The sequence below is a fragment of the Mchenga conophoros genome, linkage group LG3, assembly GCF_057382185.1.
Source record: "Mchenga conophoros isolate Kocher_MC1m ecotype Shallow Benthic linkage group LG3, M_conophoros_male_GT1.1, whole genome shotgun sequence".
Taxonomy (NCBI): domain Eukaryota; kingdom Metazoa; phylum Chordata; class Actinopteri; order Cichliformes; family Cichlidae; genus Mchenga; species Mchenga conophoros.
This window is the reverse complement of record NC_140528.1, coordinates 78047165-78069688: the sequence shown is the minus strand read 5'-3', so window position 1 is coordinate 78069688 and position 22524 is coordinate 78047165. Positions and strand designations below refer to the sequence as shown.

The window sequence follows — 22524 nt, the reverse complement described above, 5'->3', positions numbered from 1 at the left end:
ACCAGGAAAAGCCACCGATACTACACTTTTACCCACATGACATACAAATGATATTTTCTTCAGTTTCTCAAGGTTAAAAAAGCAGCGACATAAAAACATCTTGTTAAAAAAGATCCAGTTCATTTCCATGCTCAAAAGACTTACTAAATAAACTCAGATAATGAAAAAAAAATAGTGTAAAATAGACAAGAAATGTGTGTAGAGGTGTGTATAGGTTGTCAAAACATGGTTTCCTGTGTCAAATGTTAATTATTTCTTTGAAACTTTATCATGATAACTGACTTCTTCCTGTGTTATACAGTAACTATGGCCACTAGAAGGTTCTGTTAATATGAATAGAAATTATGTAAGTTGTAATTAAAGAGCAAACTCTTTGGCTGAAAACCCATAATTCATTAATAAACAATTAAACCAATTTCCCTTGGGATAAATAAAGTATTATCAATCAAATAATCAATTAATCAATATGGATACTGTTAAAGTTTAACTTACTGGCTGCTGCTAGTATTGGCAGCTCTCTACCCAGTCTACAGGATATTTACACCTCACGCTGCATTCATAAAGACACTAGCATCATGGCTAACCTGCATGACCCCTCCAACCAACTGTTTACTCCTCTTCCATCCGGAAGACTTGAAGGAAGACAGTTGCCAGAAACAGAGGGGGCTGGCAGCTCAGACGAGCCTCTAATCGCAACATCCCAGTGGCTGATTAAATGTGATTATTATGAGTGTACTTGACCTAGGAATGGTGTGTACTCCAGGTGTTTTATTTAATGGACGCCAGGCAGGGTGGTTTCCAGCACTTGGTTAAGCCACTCCGTCTGGCCATTAGTCTGGGAATGATAACCAGAGGACAGACTAACCTGGGCGCCACTCATCACCATTATCATCATCATTATCGTTTATTTACATAGTACTTTAAAAACACACCTGGTAGACCAAAGTGCTGTACAATACAAATATTTATAGTAATAAAATAGCAGAAACCAGACATAGCAATAACATTCATAAAAATGTCAGGTACCCACAGAGTAAGAATAAAAATAGGTTTTTAATCTGGACTTAAAAACTGGCACTAATGTAGCTTGTCTAATATGGAGAGGAAGGCTATTCCAAAGCATCGGAGCTGCTACAGAGAATGCTCAGTCTCCTCTAAGTTTCATCTGTGACTTAGGGACAGAAAGCCACAGTTTCTCAGCTGACCAAAGCGTACGCATGGGGACATGGGGCTTCAACAAATCAGACAAATAAACAGGTGCCAGACCCTTTAGAGATTTAAAAACCAATAAAAGGACTTTAAAACGAATCCTAAATTCAATTGGAAGCCGATGTAGACAAGCTAAAACCAGAGTGATGTGGTCGAATTTCCTTCTGCCTCAAAAATATATCGGTTAAAGATCTGGAGCACATTCTACCAGATATTGTCCATATTTGTGGCGAATACAAAGGCATCACTACCTCAGATAGTACAAAATTTTAAGTCTTATTCTAATCAAAATAAACAGATACAAAAATGACATGAACAAGAGAAGTCTATTGAGAGTTTATTGAGCTTGTTTTAGAAAAGTGAATATGCTTGGCACCATAGTGCTCTTAGATCATGATTCTGATTGCAAAAGCTCCCAGGCAGGATTGTAGGGGTTAAGAAACTAGGCAAGGACATTATTCCATATTGATCAAGATGATACTTCAGATGAGTCATTAGGATCTTTTTTTTTAAATACCTTTGTGAAGGCTAAAATTGGCCTTGAAAATTTCAGCTTGAAAAACACTCATATCATTGAGGCCTAGACTGAAGATTAGTTTTTGCAATTTTTGAAAAGTTACTTTTGGATTTTTTTATAGTTTAGTTTAAAATTGTGCATGGACTGCCAAAATAAACACATCTATCCACCCTTTTGAGGACATATGTAGGACAAAAGAACATTAATCATGTTCTTGATAATTGAAGGTTGTGGGTGGAGCTCATGTGGCAGATGGTGGGCCACAACCATCTCCCAGGCATCCACTAGATGGACATTCAGTTCTTTGAACATATCCCTGAGCACCTTGTCCTGCTGTAATGAGTACCAATCACTGTTAGTAGATGCATGAAGGAAGGTCTTCAAACTTTTGGGGTTTCCAGTCCGAATGACAATCAGTGTGTCTGGAGCCCTGGACAGCAGCCGGACCATCGCTCTGCGGATGGTCTGCAGCCGGCGGATAAAGAACTCAATAGGGAAAGTGCCAAAGTGTGCCCAGATACCAAGTACTATGACCGTGTCCCTGCCTCCAGGCACCTCGTCGAGCTCATTGGCAATATAATGCAGCTCAATGGCTGGGACTCTGGCAGATCGTAGAGGAGGACCGTGGGTGCGGTATGTCACCAAAATGTTGTTTTTGTAGTCCAGGGACATCAAAGGTCCAATTGTTTTCTGGCTATGCATGTTAAATGCCTTTAGATCTAAAAAGGATTACACAGGGAATAAGTTAAGCAGCAATAAATCAGTCGATGCCAGAAAGGTTTAGTAGATCTGCTACCTGGTAGTGCTGCATCAAGGTACTCAAACCACTGCCTCATGGTGGAATCTCCATACATATGAACGGTTTTTCCTTTTAGACACCGAGTGATGGCTGAGGAAGAGTTGAACTGATGAATTGGGGTCACACCTAGTCTTCTCCACACACCTTGAAAGTAATAGCCAGAGGGTCCAGACCCCACTCTGCTGCTAGGCACCTCTGACTCACCTGACCAATAAAACAAACAAACAATTGTATATTAGTGTATTTATTATACACACATGGTAAACATCAGATGATACAATGATACAATCACTACAGAGAGAACACATTTTTACACTGCTAAAGTTAAAGATATTTCTCTATTCAGATTTTATATCTGATGTGTGATTAAGACATTATAGGGAGCAGCCCACAGTGGTCCTAAACCTAACTAGATTTTAATGTGGTCTATTATCCATTGAAGAATTTCCAAGCACTTTTACCACTACTGCTGCTAAGTGTGGGTAACTTTCAGGAAGCTTTATCACTATGCTCTGCGATTTTTTTAATGTCCTGAATGTGTGCAGAATGAAAAGAAGTGGTTATGTCTTGAATTTATTTTAATTTTAATTTTGTGCGGAGGACCGAAGCTAGTAATGAGAGCTGGGATTCCAGCCGCAACTCAGGAGATTAACCTTCTGGTTTTGTGCATAACCTTGTGAGACAACTTAGGGAGAATGTTCAGGGGACAACCAGAACTGTGGTGCCTACCAGTGTGCCAACATGTGCTGGAACAGAGCTCATTGAAAAAGTAGAAGATTTTTGTCCACAGAGACACAACTTTAATGACCACAATCCCTATACTTGCCTAATTTTGACTTATGTCAAGTTACTTATAACTCAAGTTGAACAACCACTGTTTGACTAAGCGAGGGAAATCCGGAAGTCACTTCAAAGACAAATCCAAGAGAACTGAATGAGACTTAAGGGGGCTATCTATGCCAAACAATATTACTGAAAGCAAGCTGAAGGTAATCTTACAAAATACAAAGGAAGATCAGCCTAATTCAAATCTGGGAAGGGGTTTAATTTTTACTGGCCTATTCCATATCTTGTATTTTCATAATAGACTTCATTATTTTAGGAGATAATAGAATAGTAAAATGAATAATAAACTGCTTGCAATTAGTGCAACATCCATAGTGTTTTAGTTAATTACTGTAAGTACTTCACTTAGTCCTTTCAGTTTTTTTTTTTTTTTTTTTTTTTTGTTAGAGACACCAATAGTAACGAATCATGCTTTACCGTTCTGTTTGGGCAAAACGTTGACACTTGCCACTCCTGAAGGAGGAATAGCGACTTTCAGATTGACACCACTTAGGGAAAGAACACATATTGAAATATTTTAACAAAAATGGCAGAGAAATTTTATGTTTTCTAAACTAGAATTGAATCAAACACAGCAGTCAGCAAAAACACTTGGGTTTGACACATCAGCTGGTGACCCCCACCCCGCCCCCCCCTTCAGGCACATTAACATAAAAAGAAGATCATAATACAGTTTAAAAGTAAACTTTTTTCACTGTCACAACAAATCGTGAGTTACTCATTTATGCTTTGCCCAACTCTGCTCACTTCCTCTGGCTGTAGTTTGTTGCATTGCAAATGCATGTTGTCAATAGGGAAGTTGCAGTCTCTCTGGTGCCACATAAATACTCATAACATGGTTGACAGTTGCTTCTCCCGTCTCTTCTTCACTATTTAAAATTTCACCTATTAGCCATCAGAAATGCCAATACTGATGATAATATCAGATAGCTAAATAATTGATAGCTGCCTGCTAATACATCAGTAGAGCTGTAATAAAATTGTTTTACTTTGATTCTAATTGATTAATTTTAGTTCTGCCTCTTCATACATAAAACTCCAGAGCTTTACCACCTTTGGCATATAGGAAATGCTCACCTCTGAAAGAGCTTCTCCATGGTGCTAATTTTTTGTTTATATCCTCCCTTGAAGTTGCTGATCCTGGTATCACAGCTTAGACTTTTTGGCTTGTAGCAGAACCATGGCTCATTTGTATGGAGGTCAGTGTAGTTGCACACAGGCTGCTGGGTTGGACGTAGACATACATTGCAAGTGGTAGTTTCAGTGACTGAGCCTAACTGGAACTGGCTCTTGAAGAAAACCCTGTCAGGATGTTCTGTGTTCAGCCTTCTCAGCTCTGTGACTGCCTCACTGGGGTGAACCAGTATCACCTAGTAGGACAAATAATTAGAATTTTGTAACCTGCTCCGTTTGTTTTATAGACTGCACTTGTCACCAATAGAACAATCAAGTGCAATCAAGATTTATCATAGAGTGGCAAATGGTCTGCAGATGAAAAATGAAGCTAATGTGAAGTGCCACAAAGTGAATCTTGTGATGTGACCACTTGATGTTAGCTTCAAAAGCAAACAAGCAATAATAGTTAACGTAGTAAGTGTCACCTGAACCTGGGCGTTTCCTTCCCAAAGTAAAGTGAATATAGCAGAGTAGGAGCCATTAAGATGATCTAACACTTGCCCTGCCACACCAGCACCAAGGGTTATGTTATGCAGCCGGGCAAGTAAGACATCTCCCCCAGACCTCTTCAAGTGTCCCTGGAAATCATGCATTTGAATCATAACCTCAAGTTTGTCTCCTATGTGCCACTGTCCCCCTCCCCACCTTGGGAGAATGGTGAAGGCACTGTGGGCTGGGTGACTCGTACTGCTCAGGGAAAGAGGTGATGGTAAAGATGGAGTTTCAGGCCAAGCGATGGAATCTAATAGGCGTTGTTCTTCAAGAGCTTCCTTGGTGGATAGTGGTTTTAACTTGCAGAAGTCATAATGCATGTCAGCAGGTGGAGTGACAGTGGCAGGTCTTGGAATGATGAAGGTAGTGTTCACTTTAATCTGAAACTGGATAAAGGAGAGAGTATGACATTGACAAAAGGACATTCAACCAGGTATACATCATACAGCTATTCATCTTTAGTTCCTAGCACAGTATAATGAAAGATTCTTTTTGAAATAGTGTGTCATGCTTTCATTGTATTACTTGTATTAATGCAAATGTATAATGTTGCCTGTCAGCTGGTAATTCAATAGAATAAATGTATCACTGAACATAAATAACTGATTGACTTGTCAATTCAATTCAATTCAATTTTATTTATATAGCGCCAAATCACAACAAAAGTCGCCTCAAGGCGCTTCATAGATACAGAGAAAAACCCAACAATCATATGACCCCCTATGAGCAAGCACTTTGGCGACAGTGGGAAGGAAAAACTCCCTTTTAACAGGAAGAAACCTCGGGCAGAACCAGGCTCAGGGAGGGGCGGCCATCTGCTGCGACCGGTTGGGCTGAGAGAAGGAAGACAGGATAAAGACATGCTGTGGAAGAGAGACAGAGGTTAATAACAGATATGATTCAATGCAGAGAGGTCTATTAACACATAGTGAGTGAGAAAGGTGACTGGAAAGGAAAAACTCAATGCATCATGGGAATCCCCCGGCAGCCTACATCTATTGCAGCATAACTAAGGGAGGATTCAGGGTCACCTGGTCCAGCCCTAACTATATGCTTTAGCAAAAAGGAAAGTTTTAAGCCTAATCTTAAAAGTAGAGATAGTGTCTGTCTCCCGAATCCAAACTGGAAGCTGGTTCCACAGAAGAGGGGCCTGAAAACTGAAGGCTCTCCCTCCCATTCTACTTTTAAATACTCTAGGAACAACAAGTAGGCCTGCAGAGCGAGAGCGAAGTGCTCTAATAGGGTGATATGGTACTACAAGGTCATTAAGATAAGATGGGGCCTGATTATTTAAGACCTTGTATGTGAGGAGCAGGATTTTGAATTCAATTCTGGACTTAACAGGAAGCCAATGAAGGGAAGCCAAAACAGGAGAAATATGCTCTCTCTTTCTAGTCCCTGTCAGGACTCTTGCTGCAGCATTTTGGATTAGCTGAAGGCTTTTCAGCGAGTTTTTTGGACATCCTGATAATAATGAATTACAGTCGTCCAGCCTGGAAGTAATAAATGCATGAACTAGTTTTTCAGCGTCACTCTGAGACATGATATTTCTCATTTTAGAGATGTTGCGCAAATGGAAGAAAGCAGTCTTACATATTTGTTTAATATGTGCGTTGAAGGACATGTCCTGGTCAAAAATGACTCCAAGGTTCCTCACAGCGTTACTGGAGGCCAAGGTAATGCCATCCAGGGTAAGAATCTGGTTAGATACCATATTTCTAAGATTTTCAGGGCCGAGTACAATAACCTCAGTTTTATCTGAATTAAGAAGCAGAAAGTTAGCAGCCATCCAGGTCTTTATGTCTTTAAGACATTCCTGCAGTTTAACTAATTGGTGTGTGTCATCTGGCTTCATGGACAGATAGAGCTGTGTGTCATCAGCATAGCAGTGAAAATGTATGCTATGTCTTCTAATGATACTGCCTAAGGGAAGCATGTATAATGTAAACAGAATTGGTCCTAGCACTGAACCCTGTGGAACTCCATAATTAACCTCAGTGTGTGAAGAGGACTCTCCATTTACATGCACAAATTGGAGTCTATTAGATAGATATGATACAAACCACTGCAGCGCAGTACCTGTAATACCTACAGCATGTTCTAATCGTTCTAATAGGATATTATGGTCAACAGTATCGAATGCTGCGCTAAGGTCTAGCAGGACAAGCACAGAGATGAGTCCACACTCAGAGGCCATAAGAAGATCATTTGTAACCTTCACTAAAGCTGTTTCTGTGCTGTGATGAGCTCTGAAACCTGACTGAAACTCTTCAAATAAACCATTCCTCTGCAGATGATCTGTTAGCTGTTTGACAACTACTCTTTCAAGGATTTTTGATATGAAAGGAAGGTTGGAGATTGGCCTATAATTAGCTAAGACTGCTGGGTCTAGAGATGCTTTTTGAGTAAAGGTTTAACTACAGCTAGCTTGAAGGCCTGTGGTACATAGCCGATTATTAGAGATAGGTTGATCATATTTAAGATCGAAGAATTAATTAATGGCAGGACTTCTTTGAGCAGTTTTGTAGGAATGGGGTCTAAAAGACACGTTGAAGGTTTGGAGGAAGTAATTATTGACGTTAACTCAGAAGGATCAATTGGAGAAAAAGAGTCTAACTTAACATCAATGGTACTAAGAGTAGCTGTAGATAATATTACATCTGTGGGATGATTATTGGTCATTTTTTCTCTAATGATAAAAATTTTATTTGTGAAGAAGTTCATGAAGTCATTACTAGTTAACGTTAAAGGGATGGTTGGCTCAAAAGAGCTCTGACATTTTGTCAGCCTGGCTACAGTGCTGAAGAGAAACCTGGGGTTGTTCTTATTTTCTTCAATCAGTGACGAATAGTAAGATGTTCTGGCTTTGCGGAGGGCTTTCTTATAAAGCAGCAAACTATTTCTCCAGGCTAAATGATGATCCTCTAGATTTGTGACACGCCATTTCCTCTCCAGATTACGAGTCATCTGCTTTAGGGTACGTGTTTGAGAATTATACCACGGAGTCAGGTACTTCTGATTTGAGGCCTTAGTTTTCACAGGAGCTACAGTATCCAGAGTTGTACATAGTGAGGAGGTGAAATTATTAACAAGATAATCGACCTCTGTTGGGGTAGCGTTCAGATAGCTGCTCTGCTCTGTGTTGGTACAGGGCATTGGAGATGATAACAGTGGGTGGATTATATTCTTTTTTTTTTTACACTTTTTATTTGTTCAGGAACATTTTTATGCAACAAGATAAAAGAAAAAAAGAAAGAACAGAAACAGTATGAGGTCATGGGAAGATAACATACACCTGTACATACATCTGCACATCCACACATACATACGTCAACAAGTCTGCATTACTAATTCTATGCATTAAAGGGTGCTGCCACAAGCTGTAAAGTCCAGCCATTTTCTCCACCGTCTCCTTCCCAAATCTCCCTGCAGTCGCAGAATGAAAGTCATACATTCCATCAATTTGACGTCTTCCACTAGAGGTAAAAAGTGCTACAGTGGGAGGATCTCTACAGAGCCAGCGTTTTGTTATGGCCTTCTTCGCAGAAGCCAAGAGAACTTTCAGAAGGTAAACATCATCTGCAACTAAATCGTCTGTAAAATATCCCAGATACAATGAGGTAAATGTACAAGACACGTGGAATCCCAACACCTCTGTAATTATCTTTGTAACTGCCATCCAGAAGGGTCGTATGAGTGGGCAGGACCAGAATATATGACCGTAATCAGCCATGACTTCCCCACAATTCCTCCAGCAAAACGCAGGTGTAGCACTGAATTTAGACTTCTGTTTAGGCGTTATGAAATAGCGTATAATGTTCTTCCAGCAGAAGTCCCGCCACATGTTGGAGTTAGTCGTGGTAAACTGTGTCTTCCAGATCCGTGCCCACCCATCTTCTGTAATCACAATGTCCATTTCTTTTTCCCATTTCTGCTTTATGTAAAGCGTTGAGTGCCCTTTGAGCTTAGTCAGACATGTATACAATTTACTTATCAAGGCTTTGTTACTCCCAGAGTCATAAGCACCAATGAAAATATTAACAATCGAGAAGTCTCCACGGACACAGCTCTTCAGTCTTTTGCCAATATAGTCACGGAGTTGCAAGTATCGAAAAAAGTCTTGTTTCTCGAGACCGTAAGTCTTGCATAGGGTATCAAAAGCCATAATTTTAGACTTTACAATAACCGAACACCCAGCAGTGATTCCATGCCACACCCATTGTTTAAATCTACTATCGTGGGAAGCAGGTAAAAAATCAGGGTCATACGCTGGCCACCTCAAAAGTTTTATCTCTTCCTGGAGTTGCGCCTGCTTGACCACTCCCCTCCATATTTTTAATGTAAAAGTGACCCAGTGGCTGGGCGTCAAGGTATCGTCCAAATCAGAAGCTGCGTGACCAAGTCTAGACTGGATTGGCGTGTCCGAGAGAGACACCTCAATCGTCTTCCACCTCGCACAAAAAGATGGATTACACCAACACACCAAGGACCTCAGTTGAGCAGATAAGTAGTAATTCCTTAATGAAGGTAGAGCCAAGCCCCCTTTGTCTTTCGGCAACTGCAAAGTAGAGAACTTCACCCTTGGTCTTTTGTTAAGCCAAATGAATCTCGAAATCTGCTTATTCCATTCCCTGAATTGCTTCTCTGGAATTTGAATAGGTAAAGCAAGAAAAAGAGAGTAGTTTGGGAAGAATATTCATTTTAATTATCTGTATCCTGTTGCCAAGGTCGAGAGGGAGCAAGGCCCAAATGTTGAGATCACTATATATTTCTCTATTAATACGACTGTAATTAATATCATACAGTTGTGTCAGATCTCTAGATAGAAACACTCCCAAATATTTGATAGCAGTTGCCTCCCAATTAAACTTGAATTTTGACAATAGTGACTGGTCCGGAGAAAAATTAAATGACAGAACTTGAGTTTTTTTGACATTAAGGACATACCCTGAGTACAGGCCATATGTTTCCAACATCCCCATTAACACTGGTACACCTGAGCTGGGATCCATGATTGTCACCAAGACATCATCTGCGTATAAACACACCTTGTACTCGTCCCCTCCTATTACAATCCCTTTCAACGATGTTTCCTGACGTATAGCCTGGGCTAGAGGTTCGATAAACAAGTTGAAGAGGTAGGGGCTTGCTGGACACCCCTGTCTACATCCTCGTTCTAAAAAAATAGTATCGGAGAGGCTACCGTTAATTTTTATTCTGGCAGTAGGGAGAGAATAAAGAGCTTGGAAACATTTTATAAACTCGCTACGGAAACCAAATCTTTTCATCACTAGGAAGAGGAAGTCCCAATTCACTGAATCATATGCTTTTTCAGCATCTAAGCTGAGAATAATTGGGCTTTTTTTCTTATTATTAATGTGTTCGATGATGTGTAAAGCTCGTCTAATATTATCGTGGGTTTGTCTATTTTTCAAGAAACCCGTTTGGTCTTCATCAATCAAAGAAGGCATTACAGCATCCATTCTTCGCACCAAAATAGTTGTGTATAGTTTATAATCTGAGTTCAGGACACTTATCGGCCTATAAGATTTGCAGTTTAGTCTATCCTGTCCCCCCTTTGGCAAAACAGATATGAAGGCCTCCTTCCAAGAGGGAGGTACCAGACCTCCTTTCAAAATGTAGTTAAAACTAGTTTCCAACAGGGGAAGAAGGCTTTCCTTCATGGTTTTGTACCATTCGGCAGGGAGCCCATCGGTACCTGGCGATTTATTGGATTTAAGGCTGGAAATAGCTTTAATTATTTCTTCCCGAGATATTAAGGACGTTAACTTACTATTTGCTTCTTGACCAATCGTAGGCAGGTCTAAAGAATTCAAAAAGTCAGTCATCTTATTGACATCACCCTGAGTAGATTGACTATATAAGGATTTGTAATACATTTCAAACGCTTTTTGAATTTTATCCAGGTCAGTTACAACATTGTTACCAACCGGGTCTCTAATCTTATAAATATTATTTTCAGCTTGCTGTTTTCTAATCTGCCACGCCAACTGCTTCGCCGCCTTAGGCCCCGCCTCATAATACCTCTGTTTCATAAACCTTATGTTTTTCTCCACTTCTTCGCTCAATATCTTATCTATCTCCTGCTTAATCTGTCTGATCTGGTGGGTTACTGTAGTATTTTTATCCTTTAGACCTGACTGTTCCAAGGCCATTAATCTATTCTGCAGTTGTAACAATTCTTGGGACTTTTTCTTTTTAATCATGGTCGACCACGCAATTATTTTTCCTCTGAGGACAGCTTTGGCTGCATCCCATACAATACTGTGATTTGTCTCTCCATTATCATTGTCCTGCAGGTACAAGTTAAGATCGGCTGTCATTTGTTTCAAAAAAGCGGGGTCATTTAACATACCGGTATTTAGTCTCCACAAAGTTGTCTTCCGTGTCCCATCCAAATGTAACGTTATATAAATTCCACTGTGGTCAGAGACATCTCTTGGACCTATTCTGCAATCTTTTATCCTGTGTAAATCCCTATTAAACATAAAACAGTAATCTATCCTCGAATACACTGAGTGTCGAGCAGAGTAAAAAGTGAATCCTGACGCTGACCCATGGATAGATCGCCACACATCAATAAGTCCTAATTCCGTTAACATTCCTTTAACTCGTTTCCCTCCAGACGTGCTTTTCCTGTCCCTATTATTTGAGTCTAACCGGGGGTTTAACAGTAAATTAAAATCTCCTGCACAAATAAGAGTTCCCACCGTTTCCTTAGAGATCAAATCAAATATCTTCTTAAAGAAGCTTGCGTTGCTGTCTGGGGGTGCATAGACATTTAATAGTGTGACCGCCTTATTCTCTATTCTACCTTTTACTAAAACAAACCGACCTTCCTTATCACAATTAGTAGATATATGTTCAAATTTTATTTTATTTGAGATAAGGATAGCTACTCCTCGTTTTTTCCCGGCCCTATACGATGAATAAAATGTATGTCTGAAACCCATCTTTTTTAATTTCTCGTGTTCTGCATTATCTAGATGAGTTTCTTGCCAATATGCCAAATCTACAGCCTCCTTTTTCAATTTGGCAATTAATTTGCTTCTTTTAATAGGGCTATTCAGGCCATTTACATTTAGTGACAGCATTTTATAGAACTTATAAGCCATCAAGTGGATATGTGGAATACAACATAATCAACCCAGACCTCAGAACATCACAACCAGAACTCACTGAACAGCAAACACGCAAAACATTAATAGGAGCTTCCAATACAAAGGATATAATAGTATCCTTTGACATTGAGGGGACTGGCCACAGGGTGGGGCCCCTCATCCGACAACAGGGGAGTGACTGACAAAAAAGCCAAAAAAGGGCAAAAAATAAACGAAACAGTCTCTTATCGCTACTAAAAATAACGTGGTGGTTCTCTAACCATGTCCGTAGGCACCAACCTAAAGAAATATGAATTCTGAAGGATACGAAAGTCAGTGTTCCTGCGGTTAGATTATCAAAACTCTACCGCCAGCTATCTCACCGTCGTCCAGCCATCAGCTGCTCACTCGTCTGCTGGCAGTTTTTCTTGCTCCCTCCGGAAAGCTTGGAGTTTTTCCCGCACATGCTGCTGGAAGCCGCCCCTGCAGTGTGCTGTCTGCGTTTCCCAAGGAAGTAGGTGCTTTATTGTGTCCTCTGTCATCCTGTTGGTTTGGTTCCCCAAGGTGATCTTACCCACGGCTATTCCCCGCTTTCTTAAATCTTCGGCAGCTTGGCTCGCGGTATTATATAGGACATTGCCTGACGCATAAAACACTCGCATCTTACTTAGCGGTGTCTGGAAGCGGATCCCGCTGTCCTTCAAAGCCTTCTTAACTGGAATATATTCCCGTCTCCTTTTCTGCACTTCCAGGGAGTAGTCATGATCGAAGTACACCCGTTTGTTTTGGATGTGTACCCCTTTGTTCCACGCCGTGCGGAGAATCTCTTCTTTAACAGAGAACCGGAGGAAGCGCACTATTATTGAGCGTGGTGGGGCGTTCGGGGGTGGTTTTGGTCCCAACGCGCGGTGTGTGCGCTCAATGCCGAGGGCACGGTCCGGGCCGAAATCTTCGCCTAGGTGTTCTTTGATCAGATTTTCAACAAAGGTAGTCACCGACGAGCCCTTCGAGTTTTCCGGTACGCTGTAGATCCGGATGTTTTTGCGCCTAGCGCGGCCCTCCATATCGGACACCTTTTCCTGAAGCGCCCGTTGATTTTCCAACAGCTGCACAAGTGTATCCCTAACACCAACGTCCCAGCGTTCCGAGTCAGCCATGTTGTCCTCGACGTGCTTTAGCCGACCAGTCATCTCCTCCACCTGACCCGCCATCTCGTGTAATCTTTGATTCAATTCCTTAGAGAGTTCGGCCATTTGCTTCTTTATATCCTCCCCAAATTCTGTACCGAATGCTTTGAAGTCACTTTTCAATTCGGTTCGCAATGTAGCCATTTCGGCCACCAGTACGCTACTCACTGCATCCCGAAGCCAACCCAGACCTTCACCTCGGTCGCCATCTTGTCCCGATGCGGGGCTTGCCTCACTAGCCGCGGCGTCCTTCTCCATTTCACAGTCAAGAATGTTTCGTAGCCCGTATCCTCCCTTTTTAGATTTATCCCCACTCATTCCTGCGTCGAAAAATGGCAATGTAGCCCTAATACAGCTCTCGAGTCCGGGGAAACACACGGTTGGTGCCGGAGGTCACTCTCTATGCGGCCATGCGGTGCTACGAGCCACCGGAAGTTCCGGTGGATTATATTCTTAAACTTAGTTACAGCACTTTCAGAAAGACATCTACTTTGATAAGTCTACTCTTCACCGCTGTGTAATCAATTATTGTAAATGTAAATGTTATCAGGAAATGATCAGACAGGAGGGGGTTTTCAGGAAACACTGTTAAATGTTCAGGTTCGATGCCATATGTTAAAACAAGATCTAGAGTGTGATTAACGTGGTGGGTGGGTTCTTTTACATTTTGAGAGAAGCCAATTGAGTCTAATAACAGATTAAATGCCATGTTGAGGCTGTCATTCTTAGCATCTACATGGATGTTAAAATCACCCACAATAATTATTTTATCTGAGCTCAGAACTAAATTAGATATAAAGTCTGAGAAATCAGACAGAAACTCTGTGTAAGGCCCAGGTGGACGATAGATGATAACAAGTAAGACTGGTTTCTGAGTTTTACAGCTGGGGTGGACAATGTTAAGCATCAGGCTTTCAAATGAATTAAAAGTCTGTCTTGGTCTTTCATTAATTAATAGGCTGGTGTGAAAAATTGCTGCCACACCGCCCCCTCGGCCTGTGCTTCGAGATTTCTGGTAGTTAGAATGACTCGGGGGTGTTGATTCATTTAAACTAACATAATCATCCTGCTGCAACCAGGTTTCTGTAAGGCAGAGTAAATCGATTTGTTGATCAATTATTAAGTCATGTACTAACAGAGACTTGGAGGAGAGAGACCTAATATTTAATAATCCACATTTCACAGTTTTACTCTTTGGTTCAGATGTGGATACTGTATTGTTCTTTCTTTGTGATTGTTTATGTTCAAGTTGTTTGTTGCTGGTTTTTAATTTGTTTTTTGTCTGTTTGGGAGCTGACACAGTCTCTATGGAGATGGGTTTTTGGGGGGGTAGCAGGAGGAGAGAAGCTGCAGAGAGGCGTGTAAGACTGCAACTCTGCTTCCTGGTCCCAACTCTGGATAGTCCTATTTTGGGGGGTTTAACACTTGGAGTTCCAGGCTTCTACCGTTCTACCTATAACACCCGAGAGCAGTCAAATGATGGAAGTGGAAGCTAAGTTGGCTAGTCATTCATAGGTATATTAGGTCGTTACCTAGGAATTCTGGAGGGAGGGGAGTGGGGGTGTGTGATTGAGGGGGTGGGGGAGTGGAGTGTTTCAGTTTGCCATCTTAGGGAGAAATCAACACACATGGGTGTATGTCCTTTGTTGCTGACATTTATTGATGAAAACAGTACAAAAAACTAACTATTTGTACACATATTTACAAATAATGGTAAAAAGTGAGTGAGTACATTTCAACATTTTCAGCAATCACTCACAATCCTGGCACTGCCATGGTATCTGTCGTCTGCATTTACCACATGTGTATCTGTAGCAGTGAACACATCGCACAGTGGCCTGATTTTTTTTGCATCTGTGTTTGACCTGACACGTGGCCCTTTTTCCAGGGCTCGGTGTGGAGGGTTGTGTCCGAAGCAATTGTTCTTTTCTTGCCTTCTTCGCAGCTACATGAGAGCGAGCCAATTCTGTTGCAAGTGCCACCAGGAAGTCCACCCGTCTTTCCTTCGTCCCGGTGCATGCCTGATACAGCACATGTGCATTCAGTGCTGCCATGTCAATCATGTTATAAAACACGGCAACTGGCCAGCGCCGTGTTCCTTTGCGGACAGTGTACTCCCGAACCATCTGGTCCATCACATCCACGCCACACTTTGTTTTGTTGTAAAGGGTGACAGTGTTTGGCTTCCTTTTGGTAGTGTTATCAGTCTGAACCACGCTGTGCATGCTGCTATATCACCGTTGATGAACAGCTTTTCCCATCAAAGACTCGGTGCTGTTTCCTGCAGTATATTGCAAGTAAACCGGACAAGTTTGGGATCAAGTTTTGGGTGGCCTGCGACCTAAAATCCAAGACTGCAACTCTGCTTCCTGGTCCCAACTCTGGATAGTCATATTTTGGGGGGTTTAATAAATTTGTCCATATTTCTAGAAATGAGAGCTGCTCCATCCAAAGTGGGATGGATGCCGTCTCTCCTAACAAGACCAGGTTTCCTCCAGAAGGTTTGCCAATTATCTATGAAGCCCACATCGTTTCTGGGACACCACTCAGACAGCCAGCAATTTAAGGAGAACATGCGGCTAAACATGTCACTCCTGGTCTGATTGGGGAGGGGACCAGAGAAAACTACAGAGTCCGACAGTGTTTTAGCAAAGTTGCACACCGATTCAATATTGATTTTAGTGACCTCCGATTGGCGTAACCGGGTGTCATTACTGCCGAGGTGAATTATGATTTTACTGAATTTACGTTTACCCTTAGCCAGCAGTTTTAAATTTCCTTCAATGTCGCCTGCTCTGGCCCCTGGAAGACAATTGACTATGGTTGCCGGTGTCTCTAGCTTCACATGTCTGAGAACAGAATCACCAATTACCAGAGTTTGACCCCCGGCGGGTGTGTCGCCGAGTGGGGAAAAACGGTTAGACACATGAACGGGTTGGTGGTGTACCTGGGGCTTCTGTTTAGGACTATGCTTCCTCCTCACCGTCACCCAGCCGCCCTCTTTCCCCAGCTGCTTGGGGTCTGCCGGGGAACAGCTAGCGGGGCCTACGCTATCTTCGGCTGCACCAGCTACAGGGGCCTGGCTTGTGGGAGGCTGCAACAGAAAAAGGACAAGAATTATTGGGGCGCGGGGAAATAGCAGCATACGTGGGGGAAGAGTATGAGTCTTACGGTGACAGCGGGGCCGTGGGAGCCGGAGGGAGGGGTGAGGGTCCCACGTATGCTGCTATTTCCCCGCGCCCCAATAATTCTTGTCCTTTTTCTGTTGCAGCCTCCCACAGTCCCGTTTTCGGCGTTCCTGCGCGACTCATCTCCCGGTCCTTGGTTTCTCGAGTTTCACGCGTGTTTTCCTTCTACCCTCCCGGGACACCTTCAGTTAAAATAAAGTTTATTTTCTCGTACTCCTGTGTGTGTTGGCTCTGCTTCTGGGTCCAGCTTGTGCGCTGAACTTTGGTTCATGACACTAATAGTTTTAAATAGAGCACCACAAACAACAGGTATTCCTTTAGAAATAAACTTTTCTTGTGTTACTTCTAAAAACTACAGATTCTTAACTCTGCAACAGTTAGACAGAGTTGGTTACAGTTAGGCCCTCAACAGTCAGCAAAACAAGTCATAAAACAATAAAAGAGGCTCCCTTATCAAGAGCATCCCAGCACTGTAGTTCCATTACAATCAGTTTCCTTTATTTTATCTTATCATGTCAGAGGCCAACTGAAACCAAGTCCACCTATATAAAAACACCCCATCAGACACACAGTATTTTCCTCAGCACTTCACAATTCCCCCCAAGGTATAGCGTTTTAACTTTTTATTTTTTCGGATCCCAGACACAGCGGTGTGAGGTAGTTAGCACACAGTTTGGACGTGTAGAAAACATTGCTTGTTTGGAACACATCAGCAGAGAGGTAGAGTTCATAGCTGTTCATAAGAGTTTAATTTAATCAAACCTCATTTTACGGATCTAAGTGGCTCCTCATCACTAGCCAATTCACCATTTTATTTAAATATCTGAATTTTCGGAATGAGGATCCAAGCGGGACACAGAGGCTGCTTTAACGCACCAGAATGCAAATATAAATAAAAGCCTGACTATCCTGAGAGCCTAGCTGCAGCGAGACCTTTCTTTCACACAGATTCCTGGATGTGCGTTGGATCCGACTTTGCTACCCACACAGAGCGTTTCTGACAGTCGGGCGCTGCTTATACAATAGAGAAAAGCAACAATACACCGTGTTTCTCTGCTCCAAGGCAAGGATGTCTGTTATACCCAGCGCATAAATGTCTCTGTGTTAACGCTGATTATTCAAACCCTGTTGAAAATGTGACACATTTGTTATCCAAAAACATTTCCTCTAAATTTGCAAAGTTACTGATTTAAAAATTATATTTTTGAATTTTTAATTGCATGACAAACATACAATAGACTCTTGAGCATATTTATATAGCTAAATACACAATGGTATAACCGTGCTAAATAAAAGAGGCCCAAGTACCAAAGCACTCTAATGCAAGCCTCTAAACTGCATGTTGATAAGTACATGAAGCGTACCTCTACAGCTGAAAACAGATTGTATCCATACTTTGAGGATCTGCTGAATTGTTTTTAATGGCACTTTTTTTTTTTTTTTGATGAACTGCAGATGATGATGAATTCCTCTTTATTGTAGAAACAGTCCCTAAGCTGTTGTTGCTCATACTTACTGAGTTCCCTAGCTACTTCCTTACTATGTCAGTAAACTTTTTGAAAAGGAAGCTGCTGTAGATTTAAAGAAACACCTTAATTGAAGCAAAGGCAAAAAAATTGGAATTAATTTTATGTGACTGTAAAGCCAACAATAAGTGAAAATCCAAAAACGCCTCCAATCCTAATGATCTTCCCCCTCTCTCTCTCTCTCTCTCTGTGTGTGTGTGTGTCCTCACAGAAGGAAGGTCACGACAGGAGCTTTTTTCAATCAGTTTTTTACAAGAAGTGTAGCTCATACAATGGTATAAATGTATTATTTGCGATACTTTATAAATATGAACCTCTAAAGATTTTGAGTTCGTGCACATTGTGAATCAAGAATCTAAATATTTGTATCACAACGATTTCTATAAAAGCATTTTGTTTATGGGGATAATGTGACAAATCTTTTGTGACCCTATTAATGATCAATGGTAATTGAAGAGGAACCCTGGCTCTGGACATTTTCATGACAAGTGACAGCGCTGACATCTACTAACGAGAGAACATGTTTTATCATCATAAACACGGTGATAAGACGCATCGTTAAAGTGTCACTTCAGTAATGTTGACTCATGTTTTTTAATAGATGACTTAAAACACTAAACTCTAATTTCTGTGGTTATTTTAAGTTTACAGAATATAACATGTGGTAAGACGACGAGTTTTACTTCTCATGTTATGTGTATCTATTTATCATGTATGCTACTTTGCTCTGTGGACTGTAAAATGTTTCATTGTGTTCATGAAATAAACCAGACTTTCACTGTCTGCATCTTTTACTGTTTTTCTGCTTTTGTTCACTCCAAGTTTGACAAAACCTACAGATATCCAGAGTTAACTCGCTAACAATGTGGAGCAGTCTCAGTGTATTTAGCTGCTTTTTCCCTGAACACAACCAATCGAGAGAAACGCCTGTAGGCCTCACTTTGGTCATTTTGAACGCTGAAGGAGATTTGTTCAATAGACACCTTATACTAGTGTTTCCTGCACTTAATCCATCACTACTATGTTCTATATAAATCCAGATTCCTTTTATAGTTTGCAGTGAAATTTGTTAAACCATTGCTTAATGGGACAGAAGTACAAGTCGCTCTTTACTAACACATTTGTAGATGAGTTTAATGCTGAACAACACAGCTAGCAGTCTCACACACTCTTTAGGTTTTTCAAGTTATGTGTGTAAGGGTTTAGTCTATCAAACCTTACCCTTTTCTCCCCAGTATCACAATAGTATGACTCCCAAAGTACGGCTCAGTAAACAACCTATGATTCTAAAGACAGAACAGAAAGATACAGTTGGAAGATGAATGATTGCGTTTTTATGATGTGTAGTAAAACGACCCCCTCTTCTTCTTCTCTGTGTGTGTGTGTGTGTGTGTGTGTGTGTGTGTGTGTGTGCCTTAGAAGTCAATTAATACATTAGCCATACTTAAAAAAACATCTGAATTTCATTTAGAACTGAGATTCTAAGTTGTAAGGAGGAATCTTATGCACAGCCAGAAACATGTTTCCCCACTTTCACAATGCTGAGGTGCCAAATCCACAACCCCAAACAAATGGTTTATTACACGCAGGTGTGAAGGGCAAGCTTTACTTACACAGCCTCACACACAGTAGATTTTTAAAGTTTTTTTGGGTACAGTGGTTTAGCCACAGATGCAACATCCACTTTTGATAAAGATCACTCCACCTGTTTATTTCTTAAGAAATTAAGCATCTTTATTAAGCTCTTATTTATACATGTCTACACATTAATAGACACCGTGTGCTCTGAGACATTATAGTCTTCTACTTCTGCTTCCATCGGTTTGCATTTTAAACTCCCAACCTTTCAGGTTGTTATGAACGGCTTATATTTCTAACATTTTGTGATGTAAAAGTGAACCATGGTTTTTTTTTTTTTTTTTTTTTAAATTTTCTGTTTGATGGAAGGACTTAAGACACGAGTTATTTAAACAATTCTAAATGACCGTGTGATGGCCATAGTACTTTATGTGGGCCAAATGTGTTAAGGACAATGTTTATCAATGTAAAATTGCAAAGAACCTTTGAATAGATTATAACATTTTGTAAACAGATACCTCAGAAGCTGTACTGTCAGATCTATGTATGTAAGGTAAAACTATCCACGGTACTTCCACTTAAGTAACTAAACACATAAAGTCACCCTTACCAATACCCACTGCTCCTTGAAAAAAAGTAGCACAAACAGACAACTGATTGAGCAATGATAAGTAGAGCTACCCGAGGCCGATACTCAAGCAGAAGAAAATTAAAAGTTGTTGTCTTTGTGGCTCGAAAAATTAAAGAATGTATGTTTAATAATTCAACAAGACCCGCACCTTCAACACATGTACATTCAAATTTTGGAACAGGCTCAACATTGCTGCTGTTCAATAGTTTTTATCCGTTTGAAAAAGTCATTTTACGGCTTTAATGTTTCCAGCTGATAAGGAGAATGAGTGCATTTCAAATGTGCGTCCAAAGGCTTTAAACATCTGCTTTGTCTGTAACGACAGTATCAAACTACAGAGCATTGTTTTTACTAAAATTCAACATTTTCCGATGAAAATTTGGCTACTTTTTTTTTTTTTCTTTACTGTAACACCCACCTCAATGCCATTTTTAGGATATTCTTGGTGATCACATTTTTTCATATTTATGCTTTTGGCACTGAGGGTATCTAATACGCATGTTGTCACTGTGTTTGTACTACCAGCTGTGAGGGCTCTGCTTTTGCTTTGAGCAGTCTGTTTTTATTTTGTCTCGTGAGTGTGTGTGTTTTTCAAACGAGATCCTCGTCAGTTTGATTTTGTTACCACAAACTTTGTGTGAAGTTCACAACAGAGGTAAAGAGATTTAAACACCCCAGTTTAAGGAGGCAGGCAGGGGTTGGACCACCTGCACAGGACAGGTGAAGCAGAGAGTGTCGGGGGGAGATGTGCAACAGAAGCAGAGGGAACATTTTACAAGATGATAAATGGCAGATTTAGATGATTAAGGATTTGTTGACAAGATTAAAAGACACGTCCGTCAGAGTTCAACAACATTACAGTTTGATTAAATAAAAAAGTTTTTAGACTACACAAGGTTCATTTTCTCCTCTGATAGTAATCATATTAAACATGTCAAGAAAGAAAGAGTATAAAGAAAATAGTAAATGTGTGTCTAATTAAACTCTTCCTGTGAGCCTTACATCATCCTTTAATATGTTTGGTGTTACAAACTGGAAGAAGCACGGAAAAGATCATCAGACATTAATCTAATCAGTTTGCAGCCTTCATTCGTATTGAAAAGTTGAAATCTTCCCTGCTAGACCCAAGTGCAGCGTTTAACTCCGTCGGCCATAACATTTTATTACAGCTATTATTAAATGGAGAGTCCTCTTCACACACTGAGGTTAATTATGAAGCTCCACAGGCTTCTGTGCAAAGACCAGTTCTGTTTACATTATACGTGCTTTAGAAGACATAGCATACCACAGGTCAGCTCAGCAACATTTCGACTTTGGCTTGTTTTTTCTGGTTAACGTTAATTACGTAATTTAGAATTAAAGTTTAGTGTTTTTAGCATTTAGGATGGCCGTGGCGAGTAACTCAAGTGCTGTAAACATTTCATGAAACCTCATCAAAAGTTATCTGAGTTGGAAGGGTGGCTGTTAATAAGCCATTCTTAAGGAAGGAGAACAGAGAAAAATAAGGCTGAGGTGTGCCAAATTACACAAGAAATTGACTGGAAAAAGAAATCAGCTGTAATATGTCTTATGGAGTAATGAATCCAAATTTGAAATATGCATGGAAGAGGTCCGAAGAGAGATACAACAGTGAATGTCTATAGCCGTCTTTAACACAGCGTGGATACTCTACCGTGCTTTGAGGCTGGATTTCAGCCAGTGTTGTTGGAGCTCTTATCCAAATTAATCAAATTATGAATGTAGAAAAGTTCCACCAGATTTTGATCGACCATGTAATACCACGTAGTGTCTGATTGGCTTCAACTTCATTTTTCAGTACGACAATGATCGCAAACATACTGCCAATGTAGTCAAAGTATGCCTGGATGAAACAACGCATCAGTCATGGATTGATCTCTCCAGGGTTCGAACCTCAAGATAATCGAAGCAGTGTGGGATCATCTTGACAGAAAACAAAACAAAAGGCAGCCAGCATCCAAAGAAGAGTCTCGGATGTCTTTCAAGAAGCCTGCAGAACTAAGAGATTACAAGAAAGCTTACCTATTAGAGTTTAAGCTGTGTTGAAGAATGAAAGGCAGCTTTAACTGGACAAAAGGGGAAAAAAATCCCACATTGACAGCTAACTCAAGAGACAAAAAGCATTAGAACTCAAGTCATTACCTTACTTAAGGATAAATAAGTTAATTAATTACATTAATGCATAAGCAGAAAATAACCTACAGTAACTGCTTTGCGATATGGAAGTGCAAAAGAC

The 22524-nt window shown here is 40.7% G+C and overlaps 1 protein-coding gene across 1 annotated transcript in view; it reads right to left on the bottom strand.

The window, feature by feature from the left end:
• Positions 1-871: 871 nt before the first annotated feature.
• Positions 872-22524, bottom strand: part of LOC146580625 (NXPE family member 3-like) — a 36288-nt gene continuing 14635 nt past the window's right edge. The window contains exons 3-7 of the mRNA XM_085269652.1: positions 4973-5425; positions 4449-4741; positions 3789-3859; positions 2523-2729; positions 872-2445 (exon numbers count right to left, since the gene is read on the bottom strand). Of these exons, the coding sequence (XP_085125778.1) occupies positions 1889-2445; positions 2523-2729; positions 3789-3859; positions 4449-4741; positions 4973-5425 (1581 nt within the window). The 3' untranslated portion in view covers positions 872-1888. The remainder of the gene's footprint in view (positions 2446-2522; positions 2730-3788; positions 3860-4448; positions 4742-4972; positions 5426-22524) is intronic.